The sequence below is a fragment of the Spermophilus citellus genome (assembly GCF_964194105.1).
Source record: "Spermophilus citellus genome assembly, chromosome: 3".
Lineage (NCBI taxonomy): Eukaryota > Metazoa > Chordata > Mammalia > Rodentia > Sciuridae > Spermophilus > Spermophilus citellus.
The window spans coordinates 199,094,354-199,118,116 of NC_138184.1; the positions used below are offsets into that span (position 1 = coordinate 199,094,354).

General features: G+C 35.8%; 1 protein-coding gene across 1 annotated transcript; it reads left to right on the forward strand.

Moving 5' to 3' along the window:
• Positions 1-2,052: 2,052 nt before the first annotated feature.
• PDK4 (pyruvate dehydrogenase kinase 4) lies at positions 2,053-14,527 on the forward strand. The gene is made up of 11 exons (XM_081287391.1): positions 2,053-2,402; positions 3,345-3,486; positions 4,658-4,729; positions 5,476-5,660; positions 5,816-5,902; positions 6,378-6,455; positions 8,313-8,389; positions 10,207-10,305; positions 10,505-10,615; positions 10,904-11,017; positions 12,286-14,527. The coding sequence occupies exons 1-11, from the start codon at positions 2,273-2,275 to the stop codon at positions 12,427-12,429; spliced, it is 1,239 nt and encodes a 412-aa protein (XP_081143517.1). The 5' UTR covers positions 2,053-2,272; the 3' UTR covers positions 12,430-14,527.
• Positions 14,528-23,763: the final 9,236 nt, after the last annotated feature.

The following is a 23,763-nucleotide window of genomic DNA, read 5'->3' on the forward strand; positions in this document are numbered from 1 at the left end:
GGGGAGGGATTCTCTCCCAGGATTTTCATGGAAAAGAGGGGATTTTGCCTTAAATTTGTTTGCTTCATAAAAGTGAGTCTTATTTCATCTTTTGGTTTCTTGAACACAGGTCTTTGCTTCATAGTACTATGTAAATGTTAAATAAATGATTCCAAGTACCAAAATATAAATTATGGTGGTATCAAAACCTATGTACAAGTGGAGATGCAGTTTGAAATTTGCTATGTTCACACAACTGTTCCAACTTAAGATAAATGCTTGAGCTGTTGTTTTGAATTGATGCATTTTCTTTTCTTTTTCTGTGTCACCCAAGTGCAACTGCTGGAGTCTTTTCATGCACCCCAGAATCATCTCTCACTGTCTTTAAAAAGCTAAGCCCCATTCTCATAATTAAGAAGATTAGAATAGTCAGATGTCTTCATAAGGCCATTTTTCTTAAGTCTCAGCAAAATATTTGGGGACCAAAGAGAGTCAAAAATCCTGGAAGATTTATGATCAAAAACAAACTGGGAAATTGTAGGAAAGTAAATATGGTGTCTATACACAGGTAACAAAAATTACAGAGAGCTTAACAGGACAAGCTCAGAACCCCAGTAATAGTGGTGGATTTGGGTGGAGCAAAATTTATGCTGATTAGACATCCAAGTGGAGAAGTCAAATAGTTAATAAAGCATAGGAATTTGGCTGTCATGAGAAAGTCTGTATTAGAGAAATAAATTGGGTATTGGTCCTATAACTGAAGGAGATCTCCTAGAGAAAGAAGGCAAAGAGTGACAATGGAGTTGAGGTTCACCTATGACTTTCATAATCCCCTTCTCCCAGGCTGCTTATTAAATGCAGGGGCAGGAGGCCAAATGGGATCTTGTATAGCAAACAACATCTTAAACTCATTAGGTCCCATTCCATTTCATTAGTAACCAAATTTCATACTACCAGCTTACCCCAACCCTGTGGCTTCATTCTCCATTCCCTTTAGGGAATGTAGGAGGTGTAGGGAGAGGAGAAGAATGTTAGGAGGAATGTTCTAATTTAATGCATATTGAGTAGTGACAAAGCAGGGTAAGAATCCCAAAGACTCATCAGAAAAGTTCCTATTCTGATCTCTTTTAGGGGAGCAAAATCAGGAAGATGCGATAATATAATAACCTAAACAACTACAGTGTGTTGTAATTACATGAGTGACAAAGGCCATATGTGGAAGAAGGAGGGCAGAGGAGCAATCAGGAAAAACCTCTTGGGGCAGATAGTTTGTGCAGGACATTTGAAGGCAGAATAGAATGCCTCGGGCAAAGATTTAGTGTAAGGACATTTCATACAAGGGGAGAGAGTGATGAAATTTTCTGATGGGAGAAAAAGGTGAGTCAAAGTAACGAATTGATCACTTTTTTTTTTCACTTTTTAAATAAAGAGATAAATCTAATGGGGGGGGGAGTGTTTACTGGAGATAAACGAATTGATGGTCTTTCCCCCTCCCCCCAGGGGGAAAAAAAGTAGATTCCCTTTGGCAGCTCCTAAAGTCAAAGCAAAAGGGACTTTCAGTTCCCAAGGTGTGCGCAGTTTGCTAATGGGGAAATGCGGGGAAACCTCTAGATTGTTCATTCCTTTCTCTGTCCAATGCAGGGAAGCCCATACTTTTGTACGCAGATGACTGGCTACTGTAAAAGTCCCGCTCTGAGCGAGGACCAATAAGCTTCTCTGAGTGACTCTTGGAAACAGTTTCAGGTCCGGAATGCGCGACATTGAGACAGCTTCGGAATTGTAAACAAGGACGAGCCTGGGCGGGCCCCCAACCCACGCGACTTGGGTCCCGGTCCCCAGAGACTGATCTTGAGCCCACATTGTTCCCAGCTTCCGCCTCTCTGGCCACCGTCCCACTCTACCCTTCCGCCAGTGCCAGGCCCCTACGTGGTCACTGTGCCACTCTTTGGTGACCCAGGCCAGGGGGCGGGGCCAAAAGTTCCTTTTCTGAGCTGATTGGCGTCGCCCCAAGTTCAGGACTTGTTGCCAAGTCCCAGTGACTCCTCCCGGCTGGGGTTGGGGGTGGAGAGTGCAGAGAGACAAATAAAAGGCAGCTAGGGTGGGAAGACGCAAGGATTTGCGCCACTGCACCTGGGTCTCACTGCCTGGCTCCTCTACAGCACCCTCCAAACCCGAGCCTGACGGTGCACCTGCGGTTCTCGCCTGGACACACCGCGTCCCCTCCTTGGTCCCAAGTTCTGCTCCCAGCAGCTTTCGCCAGCACCAGTCCCTGCCAAGCTCGGTGGGCGTCAAGATGAAGGCGGCTCGCTTCGCGATGCGCAGCGCCGGCTCCCTGAGCAGCGTCGGCCTGGTACCCCGGGAGGTCGAGCTTTTCTCCCGCTACAGCCCCTCCCCGCTTTCCATGAAGCAGCTGCTGGACTTTGGTGAGAGGGGACGTAAGATCCAGGCCGGGTGGCACTAGCACTGGGGAGCTGCCATAACTTTCTACCCTGGTATAGGAAGGGCTGGTATCAAGGCTAAGCAACGAATGGGGGTCCACTCTGCGGTGAGGTCCTGGAACCTTAAGGTCTGCGCACCTGGCCTTTTCCCAGATGTGGCTACTCTCTTGACAGTTTGCGCTTACAGGTCAAGGCCACCTGCAGCCCTGCTGATACTGAACGATTTCAGCTTATCTTTCTCTTATATCTGCCTAAACTTTGAGTTAAAATATTTTTAGCTTCCAGTCACCATTTAACAATGAACTAGAAAGTGTCCCCTCCTTCACAACAGTGTACTTCTTGGGAGAAGATTTCTAATATTATGAAGTACCCTCCAATTAATGGATTCTACCCCTTCCAGGGTACATCTTTCTGTATTCCTAACAGACTTTGTCTTTTTCGCCAATATAGTTTGCCATATATTTGAATTATTGCTGAAAATATTTATATACTTGCTGCAGCAGTTTTATGAGTTTCAAGGGTTTAAATGAAACATTATTTATTGCTCGTCTGGAAACATCTCCATTTTCACTCCATCACCTTCCCCCCCCCCACACTCCCAATTCAGTCTAAACTCACTAAAGAATGTTGTGTTGTTGTCTGACCCTTTTTGAATGTTAAGAACTGTGGGATGTTTTTACTTCTTGGGAACATAGTCTCTTGAAAAATAAAAGAATTCTCCTATATTGGTGACTTTTTAGAAAAAAAAGAAGAAAGAAAAAGTCAATAAAGATATGTGCTCCTGAATTACCTAGAAAGAGTAACTCAATGCAGTGAAATATAATTGTATAATATTTGTGTTTTCAATATTTGATAGTTAATGGTTTTGGTTATATCATTTAGGTATTATTTTTTATCCAAAAACTAAACGAATTTCATTTATTATAGGTTCAGACAATGCATGTGAAAGAACTTCTTTTTCATTTTTGCGACAAGAATTGCCAGTGAGACTAGCCAATATCCTAAAGGAGATTGATGTTCTCCCTGATCGATTAACAAATACTTCTTCAGTGCAGTTGGTTAAAAGCTGGTAAGTGGTGAACTATTTTGAAGTTTTGAGTTTTAAAACAATGACCCAATGATGGCTTTTTGTACTGTAGTAAAATCATAATCAGAAAACAGGTGGTCTGAAACAGTAAACTTTTGAAAGATGTAAAGAATTTTTTTATTAATATCAATTATCATTAGGGCAGTTATGAAACTATAAATAGGGATTTTTATCCTAAAAATGTAGATTTCTTTACAATATAATTTTGACTTCTGGGAGAAATTTGAAAAATAATCAACATATGCAATTTCAATTTTGTTCTTTACAAAATAGTACATGGAGTTTGCAAAAGAAATCCTATGCCTAGAAATAGATTAAAATGACTATTTATAGAGAGCCTAATCTTTGTTACTTAACACTGAGTTACAGAGTAAGCTCTGGGTTGAAATCCTGCTTCTGCCTCTCTAGTTGTGGAATCCATGGCAGGTGCTTAAAACCCTCTATGCCTCAATCCCCCATCTGTTATTAAAGAGAGTAAGTGTAGGAGTCAAAAAGATGTTTGAACGTAATTAAGTGAGGTGATGCATTTAAGAAAATTAGAACAGTACCTAGCACACAGCCAGCACTCAGTTTGTGTCACTTTTGCAATAAGATTACTGATACTTAGAGAAGGTAAGTAACCTAAAAGAGAATTTTTTTTTTTAAGAACAAAGCCAGGATAACCAGAATGTCACCCTTATCCATTTACTGCACAGCTCTGTAGTCATTGATTCAGGAAATGTATGTATCATACACACCCATGAAATAGTTACAGTCCGACACAAGTATTTAATCTGTAGTATTTACTGCTGCCTTCAAGACTTCTACTCTCCTATAGAAAAAAATACTAGAAAAAAGTAAAAAACATTTTCTAAAAACAAAAAAAAAAGTCCTTTCCAAGTGTCTTTGCTAATAGTCAGGAAATGAATACTGATATGAAATAGCTAAAAAATCATTTTAAGCTAAACTTTTAAGCTAGAAAGTTGAGGATTGAAATTTGTAGCTTTTTACATTTTTAACTTATTATTTTTCAACTGTTGTAAAGGAAAGTTTAAATTTTGAACATAATGCTTGGTTTTTCTTTTCAAATCATTTGGGAAAAATAAGGCATTTTATTTTCAGCCATTTGTTTCTGAGTGTTGATTTTAAAACACAGCATATTGTTACTCTACAGGTATATCCAGAGCCTGATGGAGTTGGTGGAATTCCATGAGAAAAGCCCAGAAGACCAGAAAAATTTGTCAGAGTAAGCTCTATGCAGTAGAATAAGGGTTTAAAACTTTGTCTATTTTCAGACATAATCCTAAGATTTTTTCCAGACCTAAATTAAAGGAACTCCAACTCTGAATAATAAATTTCCAATCCCTTACAGATGACAAATTTTGTCCTATTGGGCTTTTAGAAGTGAATAAATATGGCATCAAAAATTGGTACTGAGTATGAATAAATGTATAGGTCTTGAGGTTTTCTCCCCCCCCCAAGGAATTCCATTTTTACTATAAATTTATTCCAATGATTATATTTGTACTATTAAATAATTTCAATACATCTCAGTGGCATTGAAGATTATGCACTTACTTTCAGAGTAACTGACAGTTTCTAACTACCTAAATAAGTTGAGTTCAGATGTTTTCTACATCTGACAAGAAATTTTGAGACATTTTTCACAATGATATTCCACAGTCATCTTGGATTTCAATAATTTTTTAAAGAGATGGCTTAATGAATGCCTAAATCAATGTACCAGTCACAGAGCTAGTAGTTTTATGCGTAACATGGATATAAAATAAATCTATTTATGAAACTATCTCCTCTACTGTATTAGAAGAATCTGTAGTGAATCTTCACCCCAGCGTTTTATCATTTTATTTGTTTCGACTTAGATGGGTACCATAAAAAAAAAAAAAACTTTAGCTTTCTTTAAAACAATCTAAGAAAAAGAAGTAGATGAAATTTATGTAGCTTATGTTAACTGTAAATGTTATGGCTTAGCTTTGTAGATACACTCATCAAAGTTCGAAATAGACACCACAATGTAGTACCTACAATGGCACAAGGAATCTTAGAGTACAAAGATACCTGTACAGTTGACCCAGTCACCAATCAAAGTCTTCAGTACTTTTTGGATCGATTTTATATGAACCGTATTTCTACTCGGATGCTGATGAACCAGCACAGTAAGTTATCTTGATCATGATACATAGATATGGGTATCCACTATAAGCCAGACTATAACTGTGCCTTCTAATAACCAGTGGGTCACAGTCTTTCTCAGTGGTAATTCTAATCACTGTCTTGCATTTTACTATAACATATTTTTATTTTTCAACAGTTCTTATATTTAGTGACTCACAGACAGGAAACCCCAGCCACATTGGAAGCATTGATCCAAAATGTGACGTGGTAGCAGTGATCCAAGGTAATTTCTAAATTCCTGCATTTCCTTTATTGAAAATATATGATAAATTATTGACATATCTATAACTGAGGTGACTGCAAATGAAGTTATGTTCATAGTATTTTGTTTGTATTGTTATAAATACTGCCATCAAAGTCCTTTGCTTTTAAGAGTAAGAAGCATGAACATTCATTTATAATATAAAAAATTTAAACATAAATGGCTAATGTCACAATCTTGTATATTATATTTGATCTCTCAAATATATATATATATATATATATATATATATATATATATATATATTCCTATTACTACAACTACAACTTCAATAAAATATTGCCCAATAAATATTAAAAAGACATTTTTCATATATATAAAGCTATGCTGCAGTGAATATTTTAGATCCAGGGTACCATGCATGTTGAAGATTACTTGAAAACAGTACTTGGCATAAATTCATTTCATTTTGTTTTGAAAAAAAATTCTATTCTAGATGCCTTCGAGAGTTCAAAAATGCTCTGCGATCAGTATTATTTAACATCTCCAGAATTAAAGCTCACACAAGTAAATGGTAAGCTATAAATAAACTATATTTTAGCCTATAGAAAATTCACTATCCCTCCAGTCTAATTCCTTATTGTAAATATAAAACAACTTTTGTGTTCTTTTTTTTTTTTTTCCTCTTCTGAACTTGTCTAGAACTTGTACTCATTTTTTTGGAGCCAAAGTTCCCTTTAACTATCTCAGCTGGAAACCTCTAATTGTGCATGTTAAATTGTTAATGATGATTCATAAAGAAGAATGGTTAAACAAATAATTATGAATTTAAAGTAGCACCTAGCTTCCAAGATCTTAGATCAAGAAAAGATTCTTACTTTAGAATAAGAAAGATAAGGAGACCAGAAACAGGGAGAGCCACTTAGCAGTGGAGATATCTTCAAAGAGGTCCCTCATCAGACTTGGAAACCAAAATACTTTAAATTGCACTAAGAAATACTACATTATGCCATTTACATGAGATATCCAAAATAGTCACACTCACAGAAGCAGAGAGTAGAATAGTGTTTGCCAAGGGCTGAGGGGAAAGGGAGATGGGGAGTTTGCTATTCAACAGGTCAAAAATTTCAGTTATGCAAGATAAATATGTTCTAGATATCAGATATGTGCATACTAACAATACTGTATTGCACACTTAAATTTTTTTAAGAAAATAGATCTTATGTTAAATGTTCTTACCACCACATAAAAAAATGTACTGTATGTATATATCACTGTTAGGAAGCAGAACATACTTCAACTCTGACAAGACAAGGTCATCCCACAGTGATTAAAATAATTATATGATGTATGAAAGGTGTTTTTTTTATCTTGTCCCATTCTGTTCTAGAAAATAGTTGTATCTCAAAGCAAGACAGAATGCTTATATTAGAATGACTTTCTCTTTTTCATTCAAAGTAAACATTTTTTTTTCATGTAACACTTATATAGGAACAATTTTTGTTAGGTACAAAATTTAAAATCAAATTGCTCGAATTAAGAGTAGGTTGGGAACATGAAAATGCAAGTGAATTAGATAAAGCAGGGGTATAAATAAAGATTGAAAAACATCTCTCAACATAAGCTGCATTGTTGCATAATACTTGTAAATAAACTGCTTGAACTGTCTGATAAAGAGCAGATCGTGCCAGACCTTGTGTTTTCTGATTCAATCTTTGCCAAGGCCTGGGACACTAAAGAATACTTTTATTTTTCTTTTCAAAACAGTCTCATGAGGTTTTTGTTTCTCTGTTTTCATTAGCCTATTGGTAAATTTCAAATATATTTAGCATGTAAGATTGAATGTTAGGGTGATAGAAAAATCAGTTGTGTTCTTCTACCATTCATTAAAAAAATTAAAATTAATTTCACTGTTATACCATTAAAACAGATATTTCTTCTTCTATCTTAAAATACATATAATATTTTTAAAAAATACTTTTTAGTTGTCAGTGGACCTTTATTTTACTCATTTATATGGCTGAGAATCAAACCCAGTGCCTCATATATGCTAGTCAAGCACTCTGCCATTGAGTTATAACCCCAGCTCCAAATACATATAATATTAACACTGAAATTGTCCAATATAAATATGTTCAAGATGGGGGCGAGTCATATAATCTAATTTATAATATTTTTGTCTCATACTTCATTGAACTTTATGCATTTATAGAAAAAATGAAAAAAAAATAAAGCAGCTAGAACAACATTTTGAAAATAAGCCAGTTGTCTTTATTGTTTAAGAAGAGAAGTTCTATGGCAGGATTTTCAGCTGGGGAAGATGGGGAATATTCCAACCTTGTGTTAATCAAAACTATTAATCAAGAAGATATGGAAGTTTATTTTAGCAAAATATTTGCTTTCTAATTCTAAAAGATTCTACTCTTTCCAGGAAAATTTCCAGGCCAGCCAATTCACATCGTGTATGTTCCTTCTCACCTTCATCATATGCTCTTTGAATTATTCAAGGTATAGTATTCTACAAGAGTTGTGATTTTTGTCTTTAAATGTAAAATAGCTCACGGTTTATATTTTTATTTCCCCACTCAACAAGACCCTCCATATATTCTCCACTGTTACTTCTGTGCTTACTAATAGTAAGAAGCTATAGAGCCAATATTTGCAAAAGTGCGTGAAGCAAAAGTATGTGAGCATCAACATGTTTGAGAACACACAACATGATTCATGGTGTCTCAATGCTTTAGAGCCAAGAATATGTTCCCATTACTTTTCCAGTTGTCAAAAAAAGCGCTTGTCATTTATGCATTCATTAAGAGAGGTCACAGGGTGAATGCTTCAGTGAACTAGATCTTGTAAACTTTTCCCCCAAAGGCTGGTCCAGCGCAAATCTGAGAGGCTAAAACTCAGAGTTACTGTTGGTGATATGGCTGCATTCTTAGTCTAGAATATGCTCAGAGGACAGTTCTTCAGTGATCTACTTTACAGGGTATATGAGTCACTTGGAGATTTTGTTAAAATGCAAAATCTTATTCAGTCAATCTGGGTGGAGGCTGAGATGCTGAATTTCCAACAAGCCTACTAGTGGTGCTGCTTGCCCACAGTCTACATTTTCCCTAACAATGAACAGTGTTTCTCAAACTTTAGCATGCACTAGTGTCTTCTGGAGGGATTGTTAAAATGCATATGCTTGAATGCCCTAAAGATCTGGATTCTGTAGGTCTGAGAATTTGTAATTCTAACTAACTCTCAGAGGATTCCAATGTTTCCAGTCTTAGGTAACCAGGTGCTAAGGATCAATCCTTTCATGGGTTCTAAGATTAAACTACAATTCTGAACTTAAACCAAAAACAAACAATCAAGAACAAAAATTAAAAACTAGGAAACACCTGAAGCTTTGTGATACTTTCCAAAAAGTCCCCTGGACTGAGAGGAGGAAACTTAAAAAAAAAAAAAAAAGCAACAATAAAATCTGCCCCTAACTCTGACATAGCTCTTCAAAATGTACTGTTTCTTAACTTATTCTAATATTACTGCAATGAGTTATTGACTGAACTACAAACATCTCATCTATTTTATTTCACTTCCACTAATGAATGAATAGATCTTAATATTATATAGAAACCAGAAAGCAGAAAATATACTAAAAGGTGGCGAGAGAGGAAAATGATGTAAATAACCCAAGATTTTATCTGCAGGATATTCAGCCAGTAGGCCAAACTAGTTTAAGTTTGTTCTGTGTTAAAAGACAAAGGATACATTTTTTTTGGATTTGAATTATTTTTAAATTGAATGATCCAACTCATAGTTATTTTGCCTTTACTGGTAAAAGTTCAGATGCAAATTGAAACTTAATTTAGAATTATTGACTGTCCTTTTAAATAGTAACAACCTTTTTCCAGCAAATTTTATAAAAGCCAATAAATTGGTTCAATGATTCACTGTTCATTTGTTATGTAATAGTCTTTGGTGCCTGGATGTAAAATGTAATGGAAAGACCGAAAAGAGAGAGGCAGGAAATGGACTATAAAAACCAATTTCTACTTTTAAATTAAGCTTACAAATAAGAACTTGACAGCTAGCAGAATTGTTTTTCCATTAGACATTACTCCCAAGAGCTATATTACATGGTAAATGAATATTTTTCATTATACATCCTACATGACACATTCATAAATGGCTATTTACAGAGCTGTTTTACCACTAACTTAAAAAAATAGAAACTTTGAATTACCCTCTGTGCTGCTTTTATTTTAAACATAAAAAGTAGTTATTTATTGTCCTTCGTTCTTCTGCCATTGAATTCCTTATGGTTTTGTTTTCTTTAGAATGCAATGAGGGCAACTGTTGAACACCAGGAAAGTTGGTCTTCCCTCACACCAGTTGAGGTGATTGTTGTCCTGGGAAAAGAAGATCTTACAATTAAGGTAACCAGTTTCTGCTTTTCTTGTGGTTCTCTCTTGAGAGAATTGGAAAGGGTCAGTAATAATGAGGCTTTCTGCTTTGGGCAAATGATTCAAGTCATCTGTACCAGGTGATTTTTAAATGAAGGAGAGACATTTTTACAGAGACAAAATGTACATGGTTTTTAATGTGTAGCTCTAATGACTTGTTTGCTTGCTTAAGATTTCGGACCGAGGAGGTGGTGTTCCCCTGCGGATTACAGACCGCCTCTTCAGCTACATGTACTCCACTGCACCAACACCCGTGATGGACAGTTCCCGGAATGCACCTTTGGTGAGACCAATTAATTGTGTGGCTGAATTCATCCCAGTCCCTAGTTCTAGGTGTAGAGTAAGGATTACAAGGGAGTATTTAGGCAAGTTAATCAATTTAGTTAAATTAGGCATGAGGGATATGAGAAGGAATGACAAAGCAAACTAAACAAAGAGAAGCAATTCGAATAGGAGTCTCCAATAGGAACCAGAATTTATTTACCTAGGAGCTAGGACATCAGCATCAGTGAGGATCAGATTCTAATGATCATGTCCACTTCTTCACTAATAACTAACCTTTCCTCTCTAGGCTGGTTTTGGTTACGGCTTGCCAATTTCTCGTCTTTACGCCAAGTACTTTCAAGGAGATTTGAATCTCTACTCTTTGTCAGGATACGGGACAGATGCTATCATCTACTTAAAGGTAGCCTTTGAATGGTTGTTTTTTCTTTTACAGGTTTGGGTTCTATGATCCAGAGTGAATTACACAAACTGAATTAATGCAAATAATGAGCACAGGTTGTTTTGTTTTCTATTTGGGTGTGTTCACACATATTATTTAATTTTGTCATCTACCAAACAGAAAGCTGGGTCATGCTTCCTGCCTCAGGTGACCAAAATTGTTTCCCAAGAAGCAGTTACCTGACTTTCAGAGTGAGGACATGCTCATGGGAATTTCTTAAGGCAATTCCTCTTGGCATCTGTGAGAGAAGCTGTGCTTTTGTTTTACTTAAATTTGTGGGGAAACATATGCAAATAATGTTCTAGCCTAAAAGGCAACAGAAATCAAGACACGTGGAGACCTTAAGCTGACCTTATTAGAAATCCAGGGGAAGGAAATCTGACTGCTCACAAGCTGTCAGTGGGGTGGCTGGCATTTCCTGTTTGAACTTTAAAATTTAGTACATGTTTTTTCCTATATCTGAAAAAGGCTCAATTTATTTACTAAGATCACTGCCCTGATTCTGTTAATCATTTGCCAACTACTTCAGCTGAAAATACATTTACAGAGTAGCAGCTAAAACATTAAGCTCCTAGGCTCCCATTTTGTACATCGGAATTAAATGCCAAATGGCCTTTAACTGTCTGAAATAGTTAATGCATTCATTTATGAAATGGGGAAAAGTCTTCAAACTATTGGAAAAGAGCCTTTTAGTAGATTAATGGTATCAGATTAGGACCCTCATTCTATCATTAGCCAGACTGGTTTTTCCCTGGAAATAATAGCTTTGCTAATCAATTCTATCAGATCAGCAATATTCAAACAAAGGATGTGTAAATACTAAAAGTAAATTCTTTTCCCTAATTTATAATTGCATATGTGCTATTTTAGCTCTTATTGGACGGAAATAATATTTATATTTTAGTTTTATTTTCAAAAATGCCTAGCACACTGGAACATTGGTATGCTTTTATTACTAAATCAGTTAAATGAATGTATTTGAACATGAAATGCCTCTGAATGTGTTTTTGATTCTTATTTTTTAGTTGTAGATGGACACAGTCTCTTTATTTTATTTATTTTTATGTGATGCTGAGGATAGAATCCAGTGTCTCACACATGCTAGGCAAGCACTCTACCACTGAGCTATAACCCCAGCCCCTCAGAATGTATTTTGAATAAAACTTCAAGTACAAACTTGAAGGCAAAACTTCTTTGGTCTGATGTTTTTTTCCCCCCTCTTCTTTTAGGCTTTATCATCTGAGTCTGTAGAAAAACTCCCCGTTTTTAACAAATCCGCCTTCAAACATTATCAGATGAGTTCCGAGGCTGACGACTGGTGTATCCCAAGCAGGGAACCAAGGAACCTCTCAAAGGAAAAAATGGCTATGTGAAGAGGGACACTCAGGACATTTTATGGGATCAAAGTGGGTCTATGAGAGTGCTGCTTCTTGAATGTTTGCGTGTGAACTCTTGTTTTCACAAAAACAAAGGAAAGCAACAAAAACATTGCTCCAAAGAGGAACGGAGGTCATTTCTGTGACCCAAAGAGAACACAGAGCAGGACCACAGGAGTTAACAGATGGCCAGTCCCTTGTTTTATAATGGAGAATAACTTATGAGTGGATTCCAGATCCTGAAGAGTAAGTAAACTCAGCTTTCCACCTCTTGGATAAAGAGATGGAAAGCTGAGAAAACATGACGAGAGAGGCTAGCAGTTAGAAGTTGAGACCTTTTGTTGACATCACAAGATACTACCCTGGTACTCTCCACATACCCCCAAAAGATACTGTTATTTAATGAATATCAAATGTCAAGATTTCAGTATTTTCCTGCCATGAGAAAATTAGAGCTTAGTTAGTTTACACTCTGTACTATGTACCTGTACGTTTTGTATACTCTTACATGCTCTAGGGAGAAAAGAATAATGGCTAAAATAATGTTCACTTTTAGGAGGAATGAATCACAGCATTAATTTGACATTTCAGCCAAGGCATTCAGACTATGTAAAAACTCAGAAGAAAACCTCTTCTGAGCAGTACTATGCTGCTTGTCTTGTTCATACTCCACACAATAAGTGAATACTTATTTCCACGTGCCTCGTCCTGTGTGAATTGTTAAATGTGCACTGAACTCAGGAAGTCGGAGGTTGAAGAGAGAGAGAAGAATTGCCAAATCGAGAGCCAAATGATATCTTACCTTGCTTTGTTTATAAGTGAAGCAATAGATGGAAAAAAACAATGTTCAGGGAAGAAATCACATATTAAGTATCTAACTTGGTAAGGGCTAGTCTCTACCCTGAAGTGGTGATAAGCCACAGGCATCCATTTTCTAGGCTACGAAAGATGCATTTTTTATATATTTAATTATATCCTCTACACTCCAATATTAACACATTCACATGCGTGTTAAAAGTTTCTAGTTGCTGAATCACTTAAGAACATTAGAATTTAAATAGTTCTTGGCATGTCTTTTTCAACAGGTAGCCTGGAAGTAAGATGTTCTAAGGCCAGGATGCTTTCATTTAAAAGTCATTGAGGCTGAGAGCTAATGAATGACAGCTGTAATGCACAAGGTATTTCTTGGGAAGACTATGGCCTGCAGGTTGGCGGCCATTCATGCAGATTACTCTTAGAAAAGAAGGAAAGACAAAATGAATGATGGAAGAAAGGGAGATAGGAAGGGAAGGAGGCAGAAGGCAGGCATCTATTTTCCCCCACATATTATTCCAGATAATGATCTACATTGGAAAAAATGTTATGGAAAAATGACTGGCAAGAGGAGGAATTGGTGACTCTCAAAAGAGTGTGGCTTCTTTAAATGGCTCTCGATCTTACAAGTTGATAAGTTTTATGAGATAATAAACCCATCCGTGTCAAATTAATGTTAAACTGATATACAGAAATAAAACTAGAATTTTCTACATTGTCAAATAATTGGTACTGTTACATGTTGGATTTGGTGTTGGTATTTAATTTTGCAATGACCTGGTGTTGTGGTGCTTCTGGTTGGGGTAATAGAAGCCTCAACTATTTCCTGTGGATTTCAGATTTTATCATCAAAAGTCCTAGACAGTGACTTTTCTTGATGATGCAACTTTGATTGATGCATTTAGTGATTACCCAAAACTGTTTTCAAAAGGCTATTTGTTGTTTTAATTTTTTATTGAAATGTGAGCAAAAACTTTTTGCATGTACATACTGTATTTACCAAAGATTTTAAGCAGTTATATAATTAACCCAAACACTGTAAACTATCTTTAAAATACTAGAGAGAAAGAAATGTTAATATCTCAATAACATGAACTATGTAAATAAAATAGAAATTGTCTACCTTGGCATATGTAAGTCTACGGAAGACCTTTAAGATTCTAGGAATGGCTATTGAACACTCAGACCCGCTTAAATTATTAATGTATGAATTGTATTTTTGTCTTGGTATGTACAGAGAAATGTGATAATTTTTATAATAAATATTTTTATTATAATATTAGACATAATCTTTTAAAGCTTTTTTCTTGAGTTACCTCAAAGTGAAATGATTAATTTGAATTAAAGAGTTTCCTCACTTCATTCAATTATAATTTATATTTCTTGTAGCCTTTTAAAAGGATTGAAAGCAATGTAAAATCTTAATATTTAAACAAAAGATAAGTGCTTCACAGCAGTTCAGAAATTTCAGATTGCCCTTTTCTTGTTTGTGTATGCATCACTAACACATAATACTATGCTTAGCTACATGTATTTATTGAATAATCATTTTTTACAGTGAATATGTCCCCTGCAATCTTCTTCTTCTTTTTGCATAAATTTAAAGTTTCACTTAGTGCCTGTGTTGCATAAAGAGAGTGGAGTAACAAAATAATTGCTTAGATAATTTCAGTTCCCAAACGACTTTTGGATTAAATGTCTAAAAAGCAGTGAGGTAGAAACAGGATAGAAATCACTACATTAAATGGCAGCAAATATTAACTGTGCTGTCTTAGTGCCTTCCTTTACTAAATCAGTCCTTCTTTACCTTCAGCAACACTTGCTCATCTTCAGAATGCCCTAATGGCAAGATTCTGCAAGAAAAGAAAAGAAGGAAAAGAGAAATTAGAATAAATAAAATCAGTGGAATGAGTTTTATCATAACTAAATTCTAAAATCTTGTCAAAATAATCACATTTGAAGCAAAAATGTCAACAGCCTACAGCATTATACCTTATCCTACACTAACATCCTTGTCCTTCACCAGTGACACTTTCCCAGGGCTTGACAATCTTCATTTCTTCTTCCACTGGCCAGGGAGCAGTGCACTATGTACATGTTTCCTAGAAGAAGCGTGCACACGGACACATGTGCACACATGTTAGATATAACTGTTCAATTTCCTTGTTTCAAGATGTTTGGTTAATAGGTATAAGTTAGTGCACTGTACAGTCTCAGAAATTTCACCCATGTTTCCATAATAATCACAAGACTTTGAGACCCATGACTTTCCATGTATGCACACCCATCTTTTCCACTCGTGTATATATACACACATACCCTCCCAGTGGATTCTAATTTTTAAGTTCAACAAAGTGGGCCAAATTTTCATCAAAACTCTCTTCAGGCCATGTAACTAGAAATAGTAAGATTATTTACTTTCAACTACCATAACTGTGCAAAAAGATAGACCATTATAAGTTAGTAGCCTGGGCATTGACTGTTAATTTCTTTATTCTCCTACTATACTTTCAAGAATCGCATTTACATTTTCATACATACCAACACTGACAAGTATGTGGAATCTTTTGGTCACTTTGGTCTGATTGGGTGGAAGAGTTAAGGGGCTTTTATAATTTCACAGGAGCCTAAGACATAAGAAGTCACTGAATCTCCATCATGAGTGTCTAGATCAGTAGGGTTCTATCTCTGCTAGCATTTTAGCCACACATCTCTTTTTAATGTATCATGTTCCACATTTATCACTTACACCACAGTTATATAGGCACTCCATAAATATTCACTGGATAAATACATGAATGACTACATGACTGAATTTCTAGCTGTAGAATATCATCCAGCAATTAAGGGCCAATTGAAACTCTGTTAAATAATTGTGCATAAATTTCATAAGACTTCATGCTTTAAATGATATTCAAGAAGTTTTACAACATTTCTGGAATTCTGAAATATGTTTCCAAACCAGCTAAATTGAAACTGATCTTTGTTCAATGTCACTTTCCAATGGCCTTTGGCCCCTAGAAATTACCACATATTTCATAAGAAATTCAATTGTGGGAAAGTTATCACTTCTAAGGAAATTTCTTGATCTTGTGGGCTGGCATTTTAGATTGTATGAGTATTATTCTTCTTACCTTGGACTCTGATGAAAACATATTACCACCCATATATCATGGCTCCTTAATGGAAATGAACAATTACCTTTTGATAAGATGTTTTAGTTCTTTCCCAAGTGTAAATAAACACTAAAAGCCACTGAGAACCAACAGAAATGTCAGTAGCCTTGAAAACATGTTGAATCTATTAAATGATGTGAAAATGATGTGAGCTTAGTAATAAATTCAGCAACAAAATAATAAAATTCATCAACAATTTTAAGCCATTATTTTTGTGTTTAATGTTACTGCATTTAATGTAATGGAAAAACACAAGTCCAGTTGTCAAGTAATACAATATAGCCAGCAATTACTTATTAGCATAGTACTTTACACAAATGTAAAGGGATGTTTTTAAAATCTAGAACTGCTTAGTCCATGGAAATCTAGAATTTTTATCCATTTCATAAAGCTATGTCTTTCAGTGTGTTTCTGGTTTAAAAAAAAATACTTTTACATTTGGTACAATTGGCCTTAGCTTAATCTTTTCCCTTTTAATTCATTTTTACTGTAATATAATCTGTTTAAAACTTTAAATATTTGACCTGAAGTGAAAATACAAATTTGAAAACAAAATGCACATTCTTGGGTAATTTTCTTTACCCAGTTGAGTCCTAAGTTTTTTTTTCTTCTTGCTGTATACAGAAGGCACTTCAAATCCTAAAGTCTTTGAATCTAAATTTTCTAATAATTGCTTACTGAATATCCTGCCTCCAATCTGTCTTTGTTACATCTACACAACAAGTGCCAGATTAATTCTCCTAGACCAATCTTCTCATAATATCACTGCCAAGTCAAAATCCTTTACTGGCCTTCCAATGCTTAAGAATCTGATATTGATATGATATTTATGGTTTTCTACAATATTACCTACATGACCAACCTTACAGTTCCTATCTTTCATTACTGAACTATGTTTGGTATGCTGTCTTCTAAACTTTCAACACCCATATTTCCTCTTGTCTGAAATGCCCCTCTTTTCTTCTCTTTTTTCTAAATGCTGCTCAGACTTCTAGGCCCATCTTAAATCCTGCCTCCATGGATTGAGCTCCCAACCTCCTCTAAAATTTCAGATGACCAGTACTATCATAATACTTCTCACATAATTCCTAAGGTTGCCTGTTAAATGTTACAGAGAGAGAGAAAATCCAGAAATCCAACTTAATTGTGTTAGACTATGAATACACATACCTAGATTTTTTTAAAAATGACCTTAAGCCTGTCTCAAGTATAGTAGACATCAAGAAATATTTTTTTAATGTATTATTGATGAATTGGGAAGACAGAAAAGCAATGGAACAAGTCCTCATTGAGCAAAATATTCTATTGATTCAAAACCAAAGCCACTCATCTTAATATTTTTAATGGCCCTTAGTATTTTTTCTCAATTCTAGAAGCATCCATATTTATTTTCAGGCGGATTTTCACTGTAATATATAAACACAATTAACTTAAACCTTTTGTTTTAGACATAATTCAGGCTTTTGCCCTTTAGGAGCTTAGAGTCCTATTGAAAATTTGGAGTCAAGACAAACATGAGAAGTTAAATCATGACCAAAGGTTTTAATAACAATACAAACTAACAATTGAGGGGATGCCATAATTTCTAATATACCCATGAAAATGTACAAACTGTGATAAAAAAAATGTAAAAAAGAAACATGACTTCAGGCCAAAGAATCTAGTTAGAAAGAGGACAATTTACATGGGAAAATGGAAATTCTATTGGAGAAAGTATATGGTAAGACCATTGGAAAGGAAAGTTGGAGATCAACTAAAGATAGCCGAGTGCCTGTGCATGGGACCAAGGAGCCATTTATTAAACTAGTAAAAGGATTAAAATGGTCCGATTGATGAAAATCTCGAGACTGCATGTTTCACTGTCAGTTTATTTTCAACATACAATGCAGCAATCTGTTCAGTGTTCTGAAATGAGAATTTAATATTTGAATAATGACAGGGAGAATCTGATATGTGTTGACTGATGAGTGAGAACAGTGGGTGTCACCCAAGTCTCAAAACTGTCAGTCATGCAGACTCTAGAGTCAGACTACCAAGGTTTCATCCCAGCTCTACCATTTAACAGCTACAGAATGTTATATATCCTCTCTGCCATCCGTTTTCTGATCTGAGAAATGGGAATAATATTATATCTTCTTCCTTATAAGGAAGGTTGCTATGAAACACAAGTTAATATATTTAAAGCATGTTTACAAGTGCTTGGTTCATACTAAATATCGTATAGTTATTAACTATATTACCAAAAATGTTATTTACACATTAGATACTGAATCCTTATATTAAGTGCTTATACAAATGGGCTGATAGCAATAAAAATAGAGTATGGCCCTCAAAATGTGAAGCCCTAACAATGTAAGCATACAAAAATTGAAAAAAACTTGCTCTAAAGTACACCAGTTGTGACCCTGGGGTTAGATTTTTAGATCAACAGCTTCAGCTGTTAAAACTTGTCCAGGCAGGATCAGACCTAGACTTTGGCCTCTTTAGTAATGCTGTCCAACCAAAAACTGGGTGGATGGTGGTGCCATGTGTTTCCTAATGAGACCTATTAACTCTTCTGGGTCCCTTTGCAAGCACTGCGCTCTGCGCTTCGTTTCCCTGAACACAGAAGAGAGGCCAGTTTGCTGAACATTATAAATAAACATGCAGACAGCCTCACACAGCACTTTGCCCAAAGCACACTCTTGATAATTGTTTGTCGAATGGATGAAAAGAGGCTTAAGCCATTAGAGTAACAATTAGGCTTCAGTTGTTCCCTAGGCTGCCTCTTTCCCCTTCTAAATATCATATTTCATCTTGTGAAAGCAGACATCCAAATGATAACAAAAACAAGGTTTTTTAAAAGCCTTTGAAAAGAGTACCCTGGCTTGTTAGAAAGTAGAGAGTGCTTTCTTATTTTCTTATTTTTTTTTTCCTTAGAATGTCTGACAATGGTTCTTTGTAACTAAAAATATATCTTGCATTCTGTATAGAGTCAGATGTTATTCTGATTTTTACATAATCCAGAAAGTTCCAGTTAGGCTGTTCATTTACTATGTGTTAATTTGAGTGAAATCATTTGGAGGGATGAAATTGGCTCCTGGATTTGAAGAAATAATCTCTTAACCAAAGACAATACATTTGATTTGATTTTTTAACTATATTTTTCAGTGACCGTACACATCTCTCTCATATATTAGACTAGAAATTCGTTTCTCTGGACTTTCTTTTTTATCTCTCTGAACTCTTTTAAAATTAAAAAGTAAATGGTAAAAAAAAAATCTATAGAATTTATCATATGTCATGTATTCCTCTAAGTATTTTATATTAATTCATTGCACATCACTACAAACTTCCTGTAAATATTCACCCTTTTTATCCTCACAGTAACTATGCGATTATCCTTTCCATATTACAAAAACAGAGAAGTCAAGTGAGTTGCTCCCTATTGAAGGGCAGTGTTGGGAGTGGAACACCAGAGCACTTGCTGTGTAGAAACAGTCCCTTGAGAGATGCACCCACAACAGCCTCAAGTCAAAATGAATTTGAGACCCTGACAATGAGTAATCTCCATGGAAGAGGAGCACTGACACTGGCCTCATCAGCACCAAGCCAATTCCACCAGCTTCAAGTCCCTGGAGTTCTTCAGACAAATGTACCCAGAAGGCCCTCCCTACCTTCTGAGCCATCAGAAACCTGGGATGACTGGACCAGCCCTCATCTTGTACCAAACAGCACTTCACCATTCCTCAGGCACTGAGGCAACTCACATATTCAACAAGCAATTGGCAAAGATTTTCAAAGTATCACGTGCTGCCAGGCCCCAGGAAGACTCAAATAAACCTCGAGGAGTTCTATGCTAAAGAGCATCATAACCTATCTGTGCACAGAAATTACTCTCATAAATATTGCTATGTTTTTATATCTATATTTATTCGTATGACTCTGAGAGTAGATGTGTGATTTGGGGGTCAGGAACAAACTTATGTGTACTCATTTAGAGTAATAACTGCATGAACTTTCCTTGCCCCAATTTTAACCCCTTCTAAGGTGATGCAATGAGAGCCAGATTTCACTTTACACTTGCTTGGGGCAGCACTGTAGGTAAAGAACCCCAAGAGAATCTGAGTCCATACGGAAGAGTGACTGTTATCTCTCCACTTTCCTCCTGAGACAGAGAAATTTTTGATGCTTAATGTATGCAAACTCTTCTTTGGGAGAAAATGGGAAGGTTCCTTCATTTTCACACTTTGGAATGAATATAAGTACATTTCTACAAGGGAAATACAAGACAAGGTTCTCTGAATTCACCTCCTTTGAAATATGTCCATGAAATAATAACTCTTGGAAGGCAAGTCTCTTTCTATCTTTTCAGTTATCTTTGTTTCCAGACTTGTCCTTTAATCCAGGTTCTAAGAAAACCTGCCCCCAAAGCCCGAACCATGCAGGTATCCATTTTTATTCCTTTCCCTCTGGCCATTGCTCTTCAGTGTGGTCCCTTGTGATGAAAAGACAAGTGCCACCTTCCCCAGCACAAAGAAGAGGCCCGGTCTTTTTTTTTTTTTTTTTGGTTGTTTTTTCTTGTTGTTTTGTGGTGCTGGGGATTGAACCCAGGGCCTTGTGCATGTCAGGCAAGCACTTTACCACTTTACCACTTTCCCCAGCCCTTGGTTGTTCTTTTTAGTCATATATGACAGTAGAATGTATTTTGGCATATTATACCCAAATGAAATAAAACTTATTCTAATTATATTCCTATTCTTGTGGTTGTACCTGATGTTGAGTTACCCTGGTCGTTCTGAATCATCCAATGTACCCTTGGTGCAACCAATGCAGACCTAGTGGAGGAAGAGATGAAAATAACTTTCGCTACCATCTTAGGTTCACTGGCTGGAGTCCTGCAAATTAGACTGAAAAAAAGACAATTAACAAGAAAAAAAAAAAGCAAAGTTTATTAACCCATTCTGTACAAATACACACCAAGAAACTCAAGTGATCTACATGTCAAAAGAGTGCATAAAACTTATGCTTATGTGGCAGCTTTGAAAAGAACAATAAATTTATAGGAAAGTGGTAAGACAAGGGAGAAGGTTTTAGCCCTCCTAGAACAGCAGACTGTGGCAAGGGAAATATATGGAGAAACTAACAGAGTTTGTGCATGTAGGGTCATCTCAGCACCAACTTTCTGACTTTTTCATGGTCTTAGAACTTCCCTGGGAGAAAGAATTTATGGCAGTCTTTATTTTTCAAAAGTTTCTGCTTTTAGTCAGATAAGGGACTCTCTGAGAAGGCTTCTTTATTTGTTAGTTGAGTCACACATGTCTTGAAGCTCAAAGTAAACCTTATGCCAAAATGGCATATTTAGGAACGGCATATTTTGATCTCTTGATGTCTCTGTCATGGAATATTCTAATCAGCCAAAGCTGGGTTGTGTGACTACCCATGGGACTAATGGTAGTAAATCACAAGCAGTTGGTCCAATTCAAATCAAATAAACTTCATAGGATAATTAGGAAATAGAGTATATAGATATTTCTGCAGAGGAAAGGATAGTAGCAAACTACAAGACAAGCGTATGTCCATTACACCTGGAAAGGAGGAGGTCCAGACACAGTTGGGGGTGGGGGACAGTTCCCAGCTATGGATAGGAACAAATCCTCCATTCAGCAAGAGGAAACAGTGTGAGTCACAGGTAGATTCTATTCTGGGCTGAGAAGCTTATCTGTAGGCAAAAAGAGGAAAGATGAGAGGATCCAAGGTTTTAGGAGAATGGCTTTGAAATAATAGCAGAATAGAAAGTGAGCTGGTAAGAGAAAGTGGTAGGTTCAGTGGGGAGAGAGGAGATGCCGGGGACCAACTGTTGCTCAGTTGTGTGTTTTTCTCATAATTTGCTCAATGGTCTGGATTTGGGATTGGCAAACTTTTTTTCTGGAAGAGAGCAGACAGGAAATAATTTAGGCTTAGTGCACCACTTATGGTCTCCTTCACAATTTATTTCTCTTTTAATAACTTTTTTAAAAAAATGTTCTTTTTAAAAAACTGTTCTTAGCTCCTTGATCAGGGTTCAGTTTGCTGACTCTTGGTCTAGGGCAAGCAAATAAAGCAGGATGATCACATTCATCTGTCATTATAGAGCTACCTGATAGATGAGATGAAAATTAAAAGAGGCAACAACACTCAGCGCCCTGTGAACAAAACTGTTGAAACGTTGAGTCCACCAGATAGTGAAGTCACCAATCATTATTATTTATGAATCAATTCAGATGATATTGGTTAGCTGTCTACTCAGTATTTAACATAAAGTTAGACTCTGGGATATAATGGTCATAAAAACAGGTACAGCCTCTAATTTCATGATACTTAGCATCAAGTGAGCATAGACAGAGTAACTTTAAGATAACATAAATAAAAAATAATTGTACCTTAATCAGTGGTAGTGGAAACAACTTTTGCATCATAAAAAGATGCAAGAACTACAACATCCTCTCATTCCAAAAGTATGATCCAGAAAGACCAAAACTGATACATTAAACTTTATTAAAGTTAAAACTACTCTTTGAAAGACACCTTTGAGAAGTGAACAGACAAGCATATCTGAATAAAATTGATGAAAGGTGTACAGAATCTACACATTGAAGAAAAAAGAAAACATTGCTGAGAGAATAAAAATGATACAAATACAAGCAGAGATATAACACATCTGTAAATCAAAAGACTCATTTTTAAGAAATCAATTCTCTTCAAATTGATCTTTAGATTCAATGCAATCCTAATCAAAATCTCAGTAGGCTTTTTGGTGAAAATTGACAAGCTCATTCTACAATTCTTTTGGAAATGCTGGATACCTAGAATAGCCAAACCAAATTTGAAAAAGGACACAGTTAAAGGACTAACAGTATCTGTCTTCAAGACTTATTATAGAACTGTAATAATCAGGCCCATGTGGCCCAAGCATCATGATAGGCCAAAAAAAAAAAATCAATTGGTGATAATAGAGAATTCAGAATTAACCTGCAGCTATATGGACAATTGATTTTTGACGAAGGTGCAAAAGCAATTCAATGGAGAAAGGCTAGTGTTTTTATCAAGTGAGTGGCTACAACTGGATATCCACAGGCAAACTATGAACATCAATCATACTATATTTCAAGATTAACTCCAAATGGATCAATGATCTAAATGCAAACCCCAAACTATAAAACTTATAGAGAAAAATATAGAAGAAAAATCTCTGTGACCTTAGGTTAAGGAATATTTCTTAGACATGCCACAAAAGGCCAATCCATTATTTAAAATAATAAGTTGGGCCTGATCAAAAGTATAAACTATTTTAAAGAGACTTAAAGAATAAAAAGACAGTCCA

Coding starts and splice junctions, on each gene's coding strand:
- PDK4 (XM_081287391.1), top strand. CDS start 2,273: ATGAAGGCGGCTCGCTTCGCGATGCGCAGCGCCGGCTCCCTGAGCAGC. Junction 3,487..4,657: donor GTGCAGTTGGTTAAAAGCTG/GTAAGTGGTGAA, acceptor GTTACTCTACAG/GTATATCCAGAGCCTGATGG. Junction 6,456..8,312: donor AAAGCTCACACAAGTAAATG/GTAAGCTATAAA, acceptor TACTCTTTCCAG/GAAAATTTCCAGGCCAGCCA.